Source organism: Trachypithecus francoisi, unplaced genomic scaffold, assembly GCF_009764315.1.
Source record: "Trachypithecus francoisi isolate TF-2019V2 unplaced genomic scaffold, Tfra_2.0 Lachesis_group13, whole genome shotgun sequence".
Lineage (NCBI taxonomy): Eukaryota > Metazoa > Chordata > Mammalia > Primates > Cercopithecidae > Trachypithecus > Trachypithecus francoisi.
In genome coordinates, this window is record NW_022681458.1 from 37,855,966 (window position 1) to 37,875,505 (window position 19,540).

At 41.3% G+C, this 19,540-nt stretch overlaps 1 protein-coding gene across 5 annotated transcripts in view; it reads left to right on the forward strand.

Moving 5' to 3' along the window:
* RAPH1 (Ras association (RalGDS/AF-6) and pleckstrin homology domains 1) overlaps positions 1–18,586 on the forward strand; it is a 108,257-nt gene extending 89,671 nt beyond the window's left edge. For 3 of the 5 annotated variants that reach the window (XM_033230605.1, XM_033230606.1, XM_033230607.1), the window contains 4 exons: positions 2,810–2,908; positions 3,561–3,681; positions 7,275–7,417; positions 11,020–18,586. In XM_033230605.1, coding sequence (XP_033086496.1) covers positions 2,810–2,908; positions 3,561–3,681; positions 7,275–7,417; positions 11,020–12,999 — 2,343 coding nt within the window. In that variant the 3' untranslated portion in view covers positions 13,000–18,586. Of the gene's footprint in view, positions 1–2,809; positions 2,909–3,560; positions 3,682–7,274; positions 7,418–9,749; positions 10,965–11,019 lie in introns of those variants that run through there. The other 2 variants (XM_033230608.1, XM_033230609.1) reach the window with 2 other exon arrangements.
* Positions 18,587–19,540: the final 954 nt, after the last annotated feature.

Here is a 19,540-nt window from a genome sequence, read left to right on the forward strand (position 1 = left end):
CCGTGTTAGCCAGGATGGTCTCGATCTCCTGACCTCGTGATCCGCCCGTCTTGGCCTCCCAAAGTGCTGGGATCACAGGCTTGAGCCACCGCGCCCAGCCCGAACTTCTGGTTTTTAGCAATGAATGTCTCCTCCAGACTTCCTCTTAACCCTGGTGTAATTTTTAAAATGACAGCATAATACTGTGTGGGGAAAAAAGGAGCAGAGGTAGCAGATTCAAAGGGGGCACATTTTAATAAGGCAGTAGTATGAAATAGTAGTTAAAAGCATGCACTCTGGGATGAGATTGCATAGGTTCAAATTCTAGTACTACTTTTCACTTAATCGGAAGCAATTTTGAGTGCTGTTTTAACCTTACTGTGTGCCTTGCTTTCTTCTTAAAACATGGAGATAATACGTAACTCAGAGGGGTTTTGTGAGTATTTAGTGAAAAATATGAAGTATGTGAAATATTTTACATAGTGTCTAGTACATAGCAAGGGTGCAATAAATGCCACTTTTAATGAAATAATGTATTAGCAGAACAATCTGCAGAGGTACTTGTACAGAGCCTGGATGATATAAGGAAAGTAATGAATACCTTTATTATGTGAGAGGATGAAAATTTTTTTTGAGGTTCTAAAAGGAATTTTAAACTAGCAAATAATCTGATACTTGACTTAAAAAGACTCACAGTTATACCATAGTACTCTTCAGGTTATTATCTGTATTCCCAGGTTAGAGAGATGAGGAGAACAGGGTGGAGGATAATTTCTCTCTGATTTTCCCAGATGTTGTTTTGATTTAAAAAAAAAATAATAGTAAACCCTATTTTTGTGCAGAACGCATAGAAGCACACATGCACTCAGGCTTCTGCTACAGTTGAAAACCATGCAGTCAAGTTTGCAAATCACCATTAAGGGAGGGGGTAGTGATACAGCTACCAGCCACCTAAAGCAGCTTGCAGAGGTCTCTGAACCTTGCCCTGCAGGCAGTGCCTCCATGAAGCAGAACAGTCTCTTAAGCCCTCACTGGCAACACTAACAAAGCTCTTTTCAGTTGGCCTATTTTATCTTCTGCACAAACTATAGCTTCTGTTTTGCTCATGACTAAACCTACTTGAAGCACCTGGCAAATAGTTCTCAATAAGTATCTGTTGAATGAATGAGGTAAAATCCTCCTTCCTCCTTTTATAGAAGAATACATACTTCTCTGTCTGCCCTCCTTTGCTTTTTCAAGATCACTATTATGGTTTATTATAATGTAATTTCCCATGGACAAAGAGCATATTCCAAGAGAGGGCCTGTATTATCAGGAGGGAAGACTGTTAGGTATGATTTTGCTGACCTCTTATTGTTGAGGGTGTATTGTTTAAAACTGACTATAACCTTCAACAAGAAAATTGGTTTTGGTATTAAATGTTATAGGAGCTGAGCTCTGAAAAACAAAGAATAGAATTAATGGATTTACTTTTTTTCCCTCATTGTAGACCAAAGTGATTGATCTTTAACAATGCAGATACATATAACTTCTGTTGGTGGCCATCTGTTCTTGATGCATTGAAAACTTCTTTAAATTGCTTGTTTTATTGAGCTTATTGATATTGAGATTATCACAACCAATGAATATGATTGGGGAATTTTGGAAAACTAAATTCTTTTAAAGCTTTTTTTCTTTGTTTTTTTTGGAGACGAAGTCTCACTCTGTCACCCAGGCTGGAGTGCAGTGGCACAATCTTGGCTCACTGCAATCTCTGCCTCCTGGGTTCAAGCGATTCTCCTGCCTCAGCCTCCTGAGTAGCTGGGATTACAGGCATGCGCCACCACGTCCGACTAATTTTTGTATTTTTAATAGAGACAGGGTTTCACCATGTTGGTCAGGCTGGTCTCGAACTCCTGACCCCGTGATCCACCTGCCTTGGCCTCCCAAAGTGCTGGGATTACAGGCGTGAGCCACCGCGCCTGGCCTTTTTCTTTCTTATAACTGAACATGAATTAAAATTTTTTTTCCAGGCAAATTATAGCCATTAGTTTTTTGGTTTTCATAACAGTTGAAAAGAGATGTGGTAATCCTAAGTCATTACATTCAGAACAAGTGTGATTTAGGGCTTTTCTCTCCAAGGACCTGGTAGTTGAGCCTCAGTGGTGTTAGAATTTCTTAAACGTATTCCTAACACCAGGATTTTGTAGCCAAGGTTAAGTTAGTCACCTCTGATCCAAGCCTCAACTGAAAAGTACAGTGGGTTGTGAAAACTAAATGTGATTATACTGTTGACATCTACATGTCCCCTGGAGGCACGTGCTGCAGCCCTGCAGTTTGGTAGAGAGTGGGGCCTACAGGGCTGTACTCACCTGTGACAGGTGTGACTGTAGATTCTTGTCCCAGGTGCTGTGCCGTAGGCTTGGTGTACCCAGCCCAGTAATTCACCTCACCTCTAGACACTGAAGCTTTGTCAAAGTCCCTGTCTGATTTGGAGTCTTCTGCACTCATAATTTCAGTGGGTTGAAAGTGAAATTAAACATTCTCTTCCTTTTTCATAATCCTGTAGACTTGGTTAACCTTGATGAACTTTGTTTCTTTGAAATGTAGAAGGAATGTTTGGGAATTTCCCAATCTTGACCTAACATTTCACAGAAGTTTCTTTCTCGTTTACTTTGTAAAAATCCTTGTGGGCTACTTTATTTGGCCTTCTGGCCATATGAGAAGCGTAACTGTATTGGCCATTACTCTAATGGCCTGTAACTTGTCAGGATATGTTTAAGCTTTGATAAAGTTTGTTTTTCTTTAGTTCTCCAAGGGACTTAGTTGGATTTTGTCTTTAATCTTGCAGCATCCACAAATCCAGAAGAAATCTCAATATATCAAATACCTTTGTTGTGATGATGTGAGGACACTGCATCAGTGGGTCAATGGGATCCGCATTGCAAAGGCATGTTTCCTTTTGATTTGATGATGGAATCATGAGGTGTTTGATGATACAGTTTCATTGTCATGACAGTTATTCTGACTTTGATGTTCATGGATTTACCAGCGCCTAGTTTTTTCAGGCCTAAGTTTCAAGTTTTAAATGTTGTCTTTTTTCCTTATTTATAGGGATAAACTTTTAACATTTGGCATACTTGGAATAATACTGCTGGTAAAAGCTTGTGTAGTATCAAAGTGATTTAATTTGGGTTTGGAGAATGCATTATATGATTCTTAAATAGTGGAGTTTAGCCTAAGTAAAGTAAGTTTTGGAAAAATTTAATTACTTTAAGTAATGATCATTTACCAACCACATTTGGAGCAGTATCCTGAAGAGTGCTGAAAAGCTGCCCTTGGATCAAGAATTTGGGGTGAAAAAACATTAATGTTTATAATGAACAGAATCAAGTGTTGACGTCTTGCTGTCCCTCTAAAAATGAGGAGAAATCAGAATAGATTATAATTTATGGTATTAGAAGAATTTTTGAAGTATCATAGGTATTAATTTTAATACAGACCATCAATCAGTAAACAGCAATATGTCCCCCCTTTTACCTTATCGTTCTGTATCATACTCAGTGAAGTTTAGATGTCACCATTTCCTGTCTTTGCTTTAGTATGGGAAGCAGCTGTATATGAACTACCAAGAAGCCTTGAAGAGGACAGAGTCAACCTGTGATTGGACCTCCTTATCCAGCTCCAGCATTAAATCAGGATCCAGTTCTTCCAGCATCCCAGGTAGTTCAAAATGCTTCAAAGCACTGTTTTGTGATTAATATGAAGGTTTCTGTAGAGACTGATAGTAGACCTGGAAATTTCAACTTGATTCTTAAAAGCTGGAGCCATACTTAATTCCTAAATTATAATCAATAGATGCCTTTTTAAAAATTGTTAGAGGGCACAGTATCATGGGCTAGTTCACAAATGTATTTGACATGAAAAATCAGTATATAGACTTTTAAAACCAGTTTTATTTATATTTATAAAATTTATTCAAAACACACATACTGCTGGAAAACCACTGTTACTGCATAATTTGGGATAAAACATTACTTGGAAAAAGTCTTTGTACTCAGAATCCATGAAGAAGCTGTACTCCTTCAGATTCCTATATCCTTTAAACAAGTGTGTGCTATGATCATCTTAAGATAAATCTTTCAATTAAAAATGTTTCATGAATGAGATCCATGTCATCTAAAAGCAGAATTTTTAATTTTTGCATTGGATGTGATGAAAGAAATAATAACTTTAAGTAGTAGTATATTTAAAAGCTGTATGACTCTATTTCATCTCTATTAAGTAAAAACAAATTTAGAATGTGTATATACACATACATTTCCTAGTTCTGTCCACTGAGACGGACAGAAGCAGTGATAGCCCAGGAACATGAGAATACCCAGTCCCTAGATCATAGAGGTTTCTTTTTGTTTTTTTGTTTTATTAAATTTTGGCCAAAGATGCTGCTTAAATAGATCATGGTTTCTAATACCGTTCTTCCAAAAAAAAGAAACCAGGGCTGTCAGAGAAATGGCTAATTATAGGTCTGCAGCAGTGAATATATACAGGATGAGCCTGGAGCATATCGTAATGCCAGAAAGTAAGGGAATGCTTAAAAAAAACAACAGTGGGGCCAGGCACAGTGGCTCATGCCTGTAATGCCAAGGCTTTGGGAGGCCTAAGTGAAGGGATCACTTGAGCCCAGGAGTTCAAAACCAGCCTGGGCAGCACAGCAAGACCACATCTCTAGAACTTTTTTTTTTTTTAATTAGCCAGACTTGGTACTACACATAGGCCCAGCAACTCAGGAGGCTGAAGCAGGAGGATTGCTTGAGCCCAGAAGTTCAAGACTGTAGTGAGGTATAATCACACCACTGTGCTCCAGCTTGGGCAACAGAACAAGATGCTGTCTCACAAAAAACAAGATGAGAATATGTCAAAGGGATACCTAAAGGAGCCAGTCTGAAAGAGCTCCAAAGGTCAAAGCTGGAACAATTCGAGCAATATGATAATTAATGTAGTTATAGGATTGTAACCCATGGACATAAATATCCATGAGTTTATACTGATGTAAATAAATCACTGAATAAATAAATGGGGAAGAGGAGACAACTGTCCTGTGTAGATTTCTAAATGATTTATGAAGACACTTTGTTCTGAAGGAAGTGGAGCTTACCTCTTCAGTCCTCAAGTGTGGGCCGCGCTTAGTGACTTGCTTCCACTGATTATGGAGCAGGGATTAGGGGTAACTTCACAGTGGAGAAACCTGACAAACACTGCTGCAACCACATGATCAAGGTCAATATCAGTAATAAGTGATATTGGTTATAGCTACCTTTGACATAGTGTGTGAGAATGGCTTTTTTCATCTATGATCTTCCTCCCCAAGTTCCATAAACTCAGACTAATCCAGAGAAAAAGCATCAGACAAACCAAAATTGAGAGACAGTTTACAAGATACCTGACCACTATTCCTCAAAACTATCGAAGTCATCAAAAACAGGAAACTCTGAGGAGCTGTTACAGGTGACTGGATGATTAACTGTAATGTGGTGTCCTGGATCAGAAAAGGGACATTAGGGAAAAATAGTGAACTCCGAATAAAGTTTGGAGTGTAGTTAATAGTAGCAGGGCATTTCCTTAGTTGTGACAAATGTAGCATAGTAATGTAACATGTTAATAATGGGGTAAAGGGAATAAAATTAAAAGAGGACACTTTTTTCCCCAAGGAGAATTTCTTTAAAACCAAACATATTGCTAAATGAGTAAACTGGATGCCAGGTATGTAGGAATTCTGTGCTAAAACTGTTCTAATATTCAAATATCTAATATGTAGATATCTGAAACTATTCTAAAAAAATGTTTATTAAAATGGAAAACAAAAGCAAAAAAACAACCCTTTCAGAACATGGGTTAGGAAGGACAAGGTAAAAAGTACGTAGCAAGTAGGATTTTAGAAAAGGAAATTAAAGGATAGAAGATTGAGAAAAGATGAGTATTTTTTTAAAAAATTACCTAGCACTTAAGTGCTTTAACACATTATTTTATGAAGTAGTTTAGGTATAGTGCCTTTTCCTGCTCCGGCAGCATTCATATATTTTGTGTAAAGTATTAGGCAGATACTAAAAAGGGATGATACATGAGGCTAGTGAAGTTTTGACTTTTTAAAAATGACTCAGCTATTGGGTGATCAAGAATGAAGAAAATACAGTAGGTTTTACTTTATGTTGCATTGTATTTTTGCCCTGAGGATATTATCTTAACTGTCTCCAAAGGAGTTTGGGTTTAGGGTTTATTTGTGGCTCTTATCTTTGACTACCCTGGCTGAAGTGCTTAATATGACATTCTAATGATACCCACCCATCACAGTGATTGGTTGGGATCAGCTTTAACATTTGAGTTTCCTTTAGATACCAGGCGTCAAGTTAGGTGCGTCCACATGGTTACATTACCTGCTGTGGAGTCCATTGAAACAATTTTGCTAGTCCCTCAGCCTTCCCTTCCCCTTCCCCTCCCCCTCCCCCTCTCCCTTCCCCTTCCCCTCCCCCTCCCCCTCCCCCTCCCCCTCCCCCTCCACCCCCTCCCCCTCCCCCTCCCCCTCTCCCTTCCTCTCCCATCACCCAGGCTGGAATGCAGTGGTACTATCATAGCTCACTTAAGCCTCCTGGGCTCAAATGATCCTCCCACCTCAGCCTTCTCATTTAGGCAGCAGAGAGACACATAGCCATTCCTACCAGGCCCCACTCCTTTCAAGACTTTTTTTGTGCTTTGCTGAGAGGCCAAGATAAAGCAGAGCTGCCACCCTGTGGGGCCAATACCTAAATCCCTAGGAAACTTCCCACTAGAGGGTCAAATTCTAAGTATTGTTCATTGCTAGAAAAAAGGAAATAACCATTGTGTATAGATCCAAATTCCTAAGTTACAATTCTGGGGTGACCTTAGGGCAGGGGTATTAAAAAAACTGATTCTCAATGTAGCGCAGACATGATTGAGAGACTCCTGTACTGATGGTTCATTAATTCTTTTATTGTTTAGAGTTGATTTCATGCAAGACTGGGTGTCAGGATACCAATAATGTTATGTGAATCATTTATTATAATTATCAGTCTCTCATGGTGAAGTATTTAAAACTAATCTGAGATTTCCTATTAATTCCAAGGTAAGGAATGTTTTCTAGAAGATACTGGCTATGTTTATGATGAAACGAGTAAAATAACTTGGTGCTGTTCTACACAGCACTTGACCTTGTGTAAAAGATCTAACTAGACATATATATTAATACTGTCAAAATACTGACTCTTTTAATCTTATGTTTTAAAAACTATTTTAAACAGAGTCTCAGTCAAATCACTCCAATCAGTCTGATAGTGGAGTTTCTGACACCCAGCCAGCAGGACACATCCGTTCGCAGAGCATTGTGAGCTCCATATTCTCTGAAGCCTGGAAACGAGGCACTCAGTTGGAAGAGTCCAGCAAGGTAACAACCTCGTTTTAATTTACATAGAAAATTCTGTGGTTTTCTGTTGGGTTTAAATTGTTACTCTTTTATGTCTTTATTGGGGATCTTATTTGGCCTTATTTCGGTCTCCTTTATTAATTTTCAGTTTTCCTAATTGTAATGGGTAAATTTGTTCAGAGAGACCTGTTGATTTGACTTCCCCTTGGAAACGAATATTTACAAATTGGCTCTAATGACTTAAAATCTTAAAAAAAAAAAAAAGGCAGTTTAGTTATTTTATCAGTGGCTCAGATTTTTAAGAAATAACAATTTCTTCCTTTCCACCCTTAAAGAGTTTGGATGGCAAAACACCATCTATTGCGAATGCCCTAAATTCTAAAGAAACTGTTTACAGTTGTCTCTCTTCTTTTCTGTCTCTCTCTTTTTTTTTGGACAGAGTCTGGCTCTGTGGCCAGGCTGGAGTGCTGTGGCGCGATCGAAGCTCACTGCAGGCTTCGCCTCTGGGCCTGAAGCGATCCTCCTGCCTCAGCCTCCCGAGTAGCTGGGATTGTAGGCACACACCACCACGCCCAGCTAATTTTTGTATTTTTAGTAGAGACAGTTTCACCGTGTTGGCCAGGATGGTCTCCATCTCTTGACTTTGTGATCTGCCTGCCTCAGCTTCCCAAAAGTGCTGGGATTACAGGCGTGAGCCACTGTGCCCAGCCCCTTTTTTTTTCTTTTCTTCTTTTTTCTCTTCGTTCCTTCCCTCCTTTCCTTCCTCCCCTTCTTCCCTCCCTTCCTCCCCTTCCTTCCCTCCCTTCCTTCCCTCCCTTCCTCCCCTTCCTTCCTTCCCTTCCTTCCCTCCCTTCCTTCCCTCCCTTCCTCCCCTTCTTCCCTCCCTTCCTTCCCTCCCTTCCTTCCCTCCCTTCCTTCCCTCCCTTCCTCCCCTTCCTTCCTTCCCTTCCTTCTCTCCCTTCCCTCCCTTCCCTCCCTTCCTCCCCTTCCTTCCTCCCCTTCCTTCCTTTCCTTCCTTCTCCCCCTCCCTTCCTCTCCCTCGCCTTTCCCCAGGCTGGAATGTAGTGGTGTTATCAGAGCTCATTTAAGTCTCCTGGGCTCAAATGATCCTCCCACCTCAGCCTCCTTGCTCACCTCAGTCTCCCGAGTAGTTGCCTGAGTAGTTGGGACTACAGGTGCATGCCACCATGCCGGGCTAGTTTTTTATTTTTTGGTAGAGGCAAGGTCTGGCTATTTTGCCTGGGCTGGTCTCCAACTCCTGGCCTCAAGTGATCCTCCCGCCTTGGCTTTCCAAAGTGCTGGGATTACAGGCATGAGCCACCATATTCAGTCCAGTTATTTCTTTATTGGTTAATTTATTCAGACTCATTCCTTACCTTTTTTTTTTTTTTTTTAATGCTTTTGCCACTTCTTTGGGCATTGATAAATTTTTTCAAATTATACTTTATGTGGAAGACTAACTTAAAATCAGTTCCCTTAAAATTTTGGATTCCTGAGCCTTGCATAATAGATTGTTCATTGAGACTGAAGGATGAGTATAGTTATTGCAAGGCTATAAATTAGAAAAATAAAGAAGTTCTTTAGTTCTTTTTAAAGACATGGCCTTCTATCAGACATCCTCTGTAGTTGTGTAGGCAGGGATGTGTCCTGGCTGTAGGCACCATTTCAATATGCGAGAGGCCACTCCATCATTGAGGAACCAGTGGCACCCTGGGCTTGACTATTTTATTCTTATTAATAATTGTTTTTATTTATTTAATTTTTTGGTGGGGGGTGCTTTTGGTCTGAATCACTTATACAGGTACATTCATGAATGAGAATAAATGGACATTTTTCCTTTTATTCCTTCATTCGCATATGTGGTTCACTAACTGGGCTCCCGCAGGGTAGAGAAGGCCTTAGTAGCACCATGTGGGGCTGAAGCCCATTCCTTCAGAAATGAACATTTGAGAATTGGTTCTAACGATCTAAATTTTCAAAACACTGAGTTTAACTCCCTTATTAGAGACCCAAACTTTTAAGCAATAATTCTCTCTCCCTTCCCCCATTTAATCAATTTGGATGGAGTTAGTGCTCTAAAAATGTACTAGAGAAGTTGGTTTACACAGTTCAGATGGCTAAAGAAAAACCCCTTTGCCTTACCAAATTACTAATGGTGAGCTCCGTGTGCATTTTAAGTTATAGAACCTAGTTATGTGTAAGGCCAAGGAAAACAAAATCACAGACCCAAAATGTTCTGTGATTAAGCAGCAAAGTCCATCATTGCACAGAGTTTCAGAAGAGTAGGAACCCTGCTGTCAGCAGTAATGATTTAAGGCTTGATCACTCTGTGTTTCTTCTCCTGTTACCTCAGTCTCAGGTGCCAAATGAGAAGGCCAGCACAGCTAAGGCCTGCGCCCTTGAAGCAGCCAAGACAGGGTCAAGTTAAGGTCAGGGGTTGTTCTCTGGAAACACATTAACCTCAATGACGCCTGTAACCCAATCTCACAGACTAATACTTTTATCTTTTTGTGTAATTTTAAAAGAAACATGTGAGTGTCCTGATGGCCATGAGAATTCAGCCCTATAATGAGCCTTCTAGTTCACTAACCCATGCATTCTCTATGTCATTCATAATTGAAAACAAATGGTTTATCTTGGATCCTCCAGGTTGGTTCAAAGAGCCTAAAAGATGAATGTAAAGTTTTTAAAACAAGGGTCCTCCCTTTCCTCTTTTCAAAGTACTACCTGAACCACCATGGTGCATGATTAGCTCCATGAAATAAACTACCAGATGTGATCATTTCAGCTACCCAGATGGGTTGGTTGTTGGCAAATGCTAGCTTCCATTTCTTGATACATTTTCTTTATTCTAGCCTTTCAGGGCTTCCTCTTAATTTCTTCTGGCTTTTTCTGTATGATATTTTTACAGTCTTTTGCTGTAATGTTTACAAAGCATTTCTTTATGTATTTTCCAGTAAAACGAATGTAAAGAATGTCCCCCCTTTACCTGCATTGTTGGACTTCTGTGCATGTTGGATGCAAGTGTCTCACACGAACACGAGTGTGTGTGTCAAGCTTATTCATTCCCGTGTGACTGTGCACGCCTGCTCAACATTCTCATACTCTCCTGTGTCAGCTTACTAGCATCAAAAAGCCATCCTCATTCCACCAGGAAGCCCTCCTAAACCCAGTTATAGCATCTGCTTGATGTGGATGCAGTCATGGACTGAAAGGTGAACTGGAGCCACCACATCTCCCTTTGCAAGTCCAGTGCTCAGAGGACCATCACACAGGGTTCCATTTAGGGCAGGCTGTGTCAAAGTCAACAGCCAAGGTCAGAAGTCATGCATCCTGTCACCATTCAAACTGCTTTTGCAACCGGACATTTTTCCTAGATTGTTAGGTGGTCTAGCTATTTTACTGTGGGGTAAAACAAGTTTTCTGTTTCCTTCTTGCCCGCAGAATCAGATTTTAGCCTTCCTGACATTGTCCATCTTTATGATCACCACCAACTTCTGCATCCTCTTCATGCATGTCCCAGACTCCCTGCTTTTTAGTTTTACACAATCAAAGCTTACCTCTGTAACTGTTTTGTTTGTTGTGTTTTTCTCTCTCCCACTCCCTTTTTATACTCCTTTTAGGCCAGAATGGAGTCTATGAATCGGCCCTACACTTCACTTGTGCCCCCTTTATCCCTGCAACCTAAGATAGTCACCCCCTACACTGCTTCACAGCCTTCACCACCTCTGCCTCCTCCGCCACCCCCACCTCCTCCTCCCCCACCTCCTCCACCACCCCCTCCTCCCCCGCTGCCCAGCCAGTCCGCACCTTCTGCAGGCTCAGCAGCCCCAATGTTCGTCAAGTACAGCACAATAACACGGCTACAGAATGCGTCTCAGCATTCAGGGGCCCTGTTTAAACCGCCAACACCCCCAGTGATGCAGCCACAGTCAGTGAAGCCTCAGATCCTGGTACCCCCCAATGGAGTTGTTCCACCACCCCCTCCCCCTCCTCCACCCCCAACCCCGGGCTCTGCCATGGCCCAGCTAAAGCCTGCACCGTGTACCCCATCCCTTCCACAGTTCAGTGCCCCGCCTCCTCCACTGAAGATCCATCAAGTTCAGCATATTACTCAGGTGGCTCCCCCAGCACCCCCCCCACCTCCTCCTATCCCTGCACCCCTCCCTCCTCAGGCCCCCCCAAAACCTCTTGTGACCATACCCCCACCAACCAGCACCAAGACTGTGGCACCTGTTGTGACACAAGCTGCACCACCCACACCTACTCCTCCAGTACCCCCAGCAAAAAAGCAGCCAGCTTTCCCTGTTTCTTACATTCCACCCTCTCCCCCTACCCCTCCTGTTCCAGTACCCCCACCAACATTACCCAAGCAACAGAGCTTCTGTGCAAAACTCCCTCCCTCTCCACTGTCACCGGTGCCCTCAGTCGTGAAGCAGATAGCCAGCCAGTTTCCACCCCCTCCAACTCCCCCCGCCATGGAGTCTCAGCCCTTAAAGCCTGTCCCAGCAAATGTAGCTCCACAGTCCCCTCCTGCAGTAAAAGCAAAGCCCAAGTGGCAGCCCAGCTCCATCCCAGTCCCTTCTCCGGACTTCCCCCCTCCCCCTCCTGAAAGCAGCCTGGTGTTTCCTCCTCCACCCCCATCACCTGTCCCAGCCCCACCACCGCCACCTCCACCCACAGCTTCTCCTACCCCTGACAAAAGTGGATCTCCAGGCAAAAAGACCAGTAAGACATCCAGCCCTGGGGGAAAGAAACCACCCCCAACCCCACAGCGCAACTCCAGCATTAAATCCAGCAGCGGTGCAGAGCACCCCGAGCCCAAGAGACCCTCGGTGGACAGTCTAGTCAGCAAGTTTACACCGCCAGCAGAATCAGGGTCTCCCAGCAAGGAGACCCTACCACCTCCTGCAGCACCCCCCAAGCCTGGAAAACTCAATCTTTCTGGCGTCAACCTTCCTGGAGTTCTCCAGCAAGGGTGTGTGTCAGCAAAAGCCCCTGTTCTGAGTGGGCGTGGAAAGGACTCCGTGGTGGAATTTCCTTCTCCTCCATCCGATTCTGATTTTCCACCCCCTCCACCTGAAACAGAGCTTCCTCTGCCCCCCATTGAGATTCCAGCAGTATTCTCGGGAAACGCCTCTCCAAAAGTGGCAGTCGTTAATCCTCAACCACAACCATGGTCTAAAATGTCAGTGAAGAAGGCCCCTCCACCCACACGACCCAAACGGAATGACAGCACCCGCCTCACTCAAGCAGAGATTTCTGAGCAGCCAACAATGGCCACAGTTGTGCCACAAGTGCCCACCTCTCCCAAATCCAGCCTTAGTGTCCAGCCTGGATTCCTGGCTGACCTCAACAGGACACTGCAACGAAAGTCCATCACTCGGCATGGCTCGCTCTCCTCCTCCCGCATGTCCAGAGCAGAACCAACAGCCACCATGGATGATATGGCATTGCCTCCACCACCCCCTGAACTGCTGTCTGATCAACAGAAGGCTGGTTACGGAGGCAGTCATATATCAGGCTATGCAACATTGCGGAGAGGCCCCCCTCCAGCTCCCCCAAAGAGAGACCAGAACACCAAGCTCTCCAGAGACTGGTAGCCACCATAGGACTTTATTTTCATGATATCTGTAATCACTTCTACAATCAGCTCACCTGATCATCTGTGAATTCAGGTGTTCAGAGCCTCCTGGTATGATGTTATTCAGGTAGTGTCCAGCTGTGTGTGTGTGTGTGTGTGTGTGTACACACAGCCATACGGTGTGTGTATATATGTATACATATATGTATGTGTATGTGTATATATAGAGAGAGCTGAGAGTTATTCTATTTATTCCTTTTCTCTCCTAATCTGAAAATGGGTGTTCTGTATTTTGGGTGGAAGAGGCATAGAAGGGGATGTGTGTTGTCTCTTAAGATTTCTATATCATGTGGATTGGACCAAAAACTTCTAATCACTTATTTAGAAGGTATTTGTAAGTGTCTGTCCATGTGTAGCCTATTCGTGCATGTTGTGTATTATATAACTAAGAAATAGATGTAGAATGTGCTATTTCTGGTTGAGAAAAATCACCAGAATGTGTGGTATATCTATAAGGCTTTTGTGTTTGTTTTTTCCCCAGTTGGCTGAAGTTAGAATTGCTTGACTGACACTTCATTGCTATACATAAAGGGGCACTTTAAATCAGGAAAATCTCTCAGCTTCATAGAACGGGTAACTAGTGCAGGATGGGGAAGTGTTCACAGACATCTCTGTATGTGGTTATGCATAAAGTAAATACATGGTGTAACTAACTCAGCCGTTCTAGCTGCAGTACTGCTGCAGTGATCCACATTTGGGATGTGCTGACAGGTAAGCTCTTTGCCTACAATACATGGATAATTAGTGCTGTAATTCTGGAGAGTTCCTTTTTAGTGCTGTTTTATGAAGCTTTATCAGCTTGGCTTCATGATCCTCACTTTGATTGATTTTAAGAGGATGGACAACACAGTTATCTCTGTAATGCTCTGTCCCAGTATGTCTTTGGGTCACCAGTTACCCTCTTAAAATATGTGCTTTAGGTAGATGTTATTACATATCTGTAGACAATTGGTATATGAAATATACACATCCTGTGCCCCAGTATGGTGCATCAGTATGAAAAACAAAATCATTTTCTAAAATGCAGTTTTTGAGCATTGCTCTATAGAAGGGAAGGGTGATGAGAGAACAAAACTGGTCCCTGTGAAAGTGTCATTAATCCGGTTGTATATGGGTTATAATATGTAATACAAAAAACTCATTAAGTATGGCACTACCATGGAGAGGGAAGACAGTATCATTTATAGCGACTGGGGCCACGAGGACCCTTGCTGACTGCAGCCTGGTTGTGATGAGTTCAGGTTACCAGGTGTTCTGATGGAGTGGGACGTCCAAGTCCAGTAACTGACATTACGTATTATGCATGTGCATTCTGGTATAACATGGAGTCACTGCTGTAATGACACACTATATACTTCTATATGCTTTTTTCTGTGAATTTTCCTTGGTACATGAGAGAACTATGTACTGTCTCATCAACTATGATAAATTGGACCATTAGGAATGAAACACAATCTTAGAGCGGTTCCCAAACGAGAAAAAAAATGGGCCATCCCACCTCTTATAAAGGGAGCACATCTTGTCATCAAAGTCTGTGCCTATTGTTAATGATTACCAATGCAAACCGCAGAAATCAGTTGACACTGTCCCACAAGGAAAAAATGATGCCAGTAAAGTGGGGGAAGAGACGGTCAATAATTCTAGAATGAGCAAAAGTGCTTAATTAGTACAGTATACTCATGGTCTCGCATAACCCACACTCCACGAAAACCGCATCATCCACTGCTGCATCTCCAGAATATTGTTCAGCACGTTCATGTGGTTATGAAGCAGTAAGAATATACACCGTTAATTTTTAGGCATTTCAGATTGTTCACCAAGTTTTATGTTTGATGTTTATGAAGTGATCTTTAACACATCTGCATTGTTAATTTAAGCATGCACAGAAATTTGGGTAATGTTTGAGTAGATTGCCAAGCTCCACTGTGATTCATGAATGAGTATCTCATAGTCTGCTGCCTGAGGTTTTATAGTTTGAGGGTCACCCATATTTCTGGGTTAGAGTTAAGAATATGAATCCAATTATCAGAGTATTCATCCCTGGGGTTTTGAGTTTTATTGTGGTGATTTTCTTATGAGAAAGTAGGCAACTTCAGTTTTCCTTGAGGGGGAAAAAACATACCCCCCCCCCCCCCCCAGCCTTTTTTCACCCATGACTTGAGCCCTGAAACAACAGCCTTTGTGTTTTCAGTGCAGGATTTCTTGGAATTTCTTGCTTGTATCAATCCTGATGATAGCCATCCTGAACAGATGCTTCTGGTGTGTTTTCCTGGAAGAGCAGACATCCTTTTGAACACTAATGATGCCAGGAAGAGGGTAAGGCTAGAGGAGGAGACTGTCATTTGAACCCCAATCCAGTGGCTTGTCTGCCAACAGGCCATTTCCCTTTACATTCCTTCACAGACAGAAATGGCTGTTAAAAATGTTTTAACCTCATGTATGAACTGAATTTAAAAAACCACTAAAGTGATACTTTATACTTCTGATGTTTTACTCCCTAGTGGGTTTTCTTTAATTTGGATTTTTGTCGGGATGTAACTTTTCCTCAACTGTATTTCTGTAGCTCTTTTTCTCTGGTGTATTCATGGAAAGCATCTACTGCCGGATGACACTAGTTCTGTGCCTTCTTTCATTGTCCTCTGCTCTGCAGCTCTCACCCAGCTTGGCTGCTTCAAGTCTGTGCAGTTGACTTGACTGTACTGAAAAGTGAACAGCATGAATTAACTCATCCTACTGCCGAGGGCAGTGCAAACAGGTGCTTATTACAGGTAGTGACTTGCTTAATTAGTGACACTCTTAATTTCTACTATAGATAATTTCAAAATAGAATCACTCTATGCTTAAAGTTTTGGCACCAATGCTGTAGGGCAGCAGAATCTATTCTCAGTAAAATAACTTCAGGTTTATTAGATATTCTGTATTGGATTTTACCAGCTTGACTTTTAATGCTCAAATACCTTTTTTTTTTTTCTTCCCCTCCTCTACCCCCTTTAGATGCTATAAATCTCTTGGGAAGAGTAACTATTCTTAACGGTTTTTACAGATACTCACCTTAGTTGTAAATTGGATAAATTTCTGGGACTTTTTAAATGAAAAAGAATGTGGAATCTTAAGTTACAGAAGACTATTTTCATCAGAAAATTTCAAACGAAGTAGACATGGTGTTTCATAGTCCTGTAAAATTGAGGTGCTCCCACCACCAAAGGTACACCCTGCAAAGGGCTGTGAACTATCTTGGTGAACTGTCTTGGGTCCCCTTCCCATGTATGTTTTCTTGTCACTGAAAACAATGCTGAGTTTATCAAGAAAATTTAAATTGGGGGATCATAATAATTCCAGCCAAGTGACAACTCTGAGGTCAAGGTTATTAGGAGCTGTACATCCAATTCAAGTTTTATTTGCTGCTACTCTGGGAGAATACAACTACTAATAAACTTGTATCAAGGAAATCCATAAAGTTATAAATTAGCCTGAAAAATATTTCAGGTAATGGTGTGGATTGGCCTGCTTTGACTATCAGCCACCAACAGAACTCTGTCACCTTTGTTCCTCAGCTAAAAGTAATTTTGTTATAAACACAAAGCGATTTTAAACAGATAAAAAACCCATTCCTATTTTTGTACATTACCAAAAGTTTTTCATATACCTAACAGAGCTAACTAATTATAACTGATTTAATCCCACTCAAGTTTAAACCAATTAAACCCATATGATCCTGTATGGTTATCGGTGTGATGACTTGATTTTCATAAAATAGGTATAATTGAGTCATACACTTGATGAGAGGGTGACTGTTTCTGGGGGGAAAAAACCCTTTAGATTGCAAGTACCTTTTGGCACTTTGATTTTTTTAAATATACACTTTACATTTGTATAGATTATGCAGGGTACTCCTAACCCTGTACGAATATATGACCTCTCACAAAGTTGAGATTTGATCCAAAGAGAAATGCAAGTATAAAATAATTAGATAACTATTATCTTTTAAGGTTTTTTGTTGTTGTTTTTTGTGTTTTTTGTTTTGTTTTGTTTTTGTTTTTTTTGGTAGAGACGGGGGTCTCACTGTGTTGCCCAGGCTGGTGTCAAACTCCTGGCCACAAGTGATCTTCCTGCCTCAGCCTCCCAAAGTGCTGGGATTACAGGCATTCCTTTTAAAATTCAAAGAGAACATTTCTACACCTTTGTCCCTCAGACAAAACAAGTGCTCAGTTCTTACCGTGCCCTTGCAAGGTCTATATGTAAAAGAAATCTGAAATTTAGCTGTAGAATAAAACTTGCTAAAAAAAAAAAAAAAAATACTTGGTAAGTGCTGTAAAATTTCTCCAGTTGGTTTTCTCTTTGCTTGTTGAAATAATAAACCGTTTAAAGAGAAAATACTTGCTGTAAACCCCCAGTGCCTTCAACTCTTTTGGCAGAATATTTTTAAAGAAATCCAGCAAGCAAACTTTGAGGTGCTAATGAAAGTAAAGGAAGGTGGTATTTCTAGTTTTGGCAGAAATGCAAAGTGTCTCACAAGAGACATCACTACCCACGTGGGGTCGGGCTGCTTTCTACCAAAGACATTTAGAGAAGTGAATTGAGTCAGGATGATGGTGAACACTACGTATTTTATAGATGGTTGAGTTGGGAAGTGATTGTGTTTATCATGGTGGCTACTAATACCAAGCTCACGATTGCTGAAGCCTCAGCCTCTTAGGCAGTAAAACTTGTCTGCAGCACTAAAGGGGGGGAAACCCTTATATTTTGCGAACTGTCCATTCGTTAAATTTATTGTAACCTAATACCAAAAACAGCCATTTTTCATATTTCCCCACCTCCTACATTTTTTTTTCACTACTTGTAAATAATCCCTCCTAGAAAATAAGCATTAACTGGAATGTTTCAAATGATTTTGCTTCATTTTACTATCAGCCACTAGTGAACTCTTACAGAGATGTATGTACATTTGAGATAAAATTAGCTTGTGCTAAGTGTTGTAAAAACCTTGTTTACTGTTAAAGGAGAATTGCACATTATATTTAACTGGGATTGTTCCTCCCTCAGTTCTTTAAAAAACAGTCAAGGCTCACACCAACTTCTAGGCTGTGGGAGCTTTGCCATAAGTAGATACAATGTAGAAATATACTTTTTTAAAGCATGAAAAAGACAAGGAACTTCATTGTAATGTACCAGGTAGAGGACATTATTATTCAAAGGATTATGCACAGCTCAGTGAAGATGAAGTTACAATTTTTCTTGCAGCTTTGTTGCTATTATTTTCTTCTGCATAAATGTATGCTCATTTCATTATGTGCCTTGCTCCCTGATTGTGCAAAGCTATATATATATATAGATATATATATGAGAGAGATATATTCAGTACTACTGAGGATGTTTTTGTTCTGCTGGATTAAGTTATTTTCCAAGTTACTCTTGCCAGTTATGTCAGTAAACTATTGTAATGGCTTAGCACACTAGTCGTACAGTGTAAATGTTTTTCAGTTACATGTTTTCACTATGTCAGCTTATCAAATGCTTAATAAAAAAAATCATAGATTTCATTTAAACATGGGGACTTTGAGTGTTTGTGGATCGGCACCAGTAAGAACCTGGTTTTGCATGTCGTATCAGGGTACCCAAAACATAGGCCATACACAGAAGAAATTAAGTGTGGTAAATAAATTAGTTTGATATGTTCAGTTTGTTAACTTTTTTTTTTTTTTTTTTGAGACGGAGTCTGGCTCTGTCTCTCAGGCTGGAGTGCAGTGGCCGGATCTCAGCTCACTGCAAGCTCCGCCTCCCGGTCTATGCCATTCTCCTGCCTCAGCCTCCTGAATAGCTGGGACTACAGGCGCCCGCCACCTCGCCCGGCTAGCTTTTTGTATTTTTAGTAGAGACGGGGTTTCACCGTGTTAGCCAGGATGGTCTCGATCTCCTGACCTCGTGACGATCTCCTGACCTCGTGATCCGCCGGTCTCGGCCTCCCAAAGTGCTGGGATTACAGGCTTGAGCCACCGCACCCGGCCAGTTTGTTAACTTTTAAGAGTATTTGATACCAACTAGGGAAATTTGGCCATTAAATACATTGGTGATTAAGTGACAACAGCTTCTAAAGATTTTTCTTCTTTAAACAAATAACTAGGTACAAACTAATACAAAAAGGAATGCCTTTTGTTTCAAATCTTTGGAGTCACAATTACGTGTTGGACTGCCATGTGAAGGTATGTATAAATGTGTAATGTGTTTGCAATCACTTTATTATGTACCAAACTAGGGCCAAAAAGTGGAAGCCTTCCCCTTTCGTTCACCATCTGTCAATCATCAGTCATACGTGGTTGTGGAAACTGCACCTGTACTTACGCCTTCAGAAACAGCAGCGTACACAGGCTGACAGGAAAACAGAATGCATTGCATATGCCCCTTAATTGGCATATGCCCCAAATCCAACCAAATGTGTAATTCCAAAGCAACCCAAAAGAGCCAAGCAATAGGATCATTAACAAAAGACTGGATACTATCAT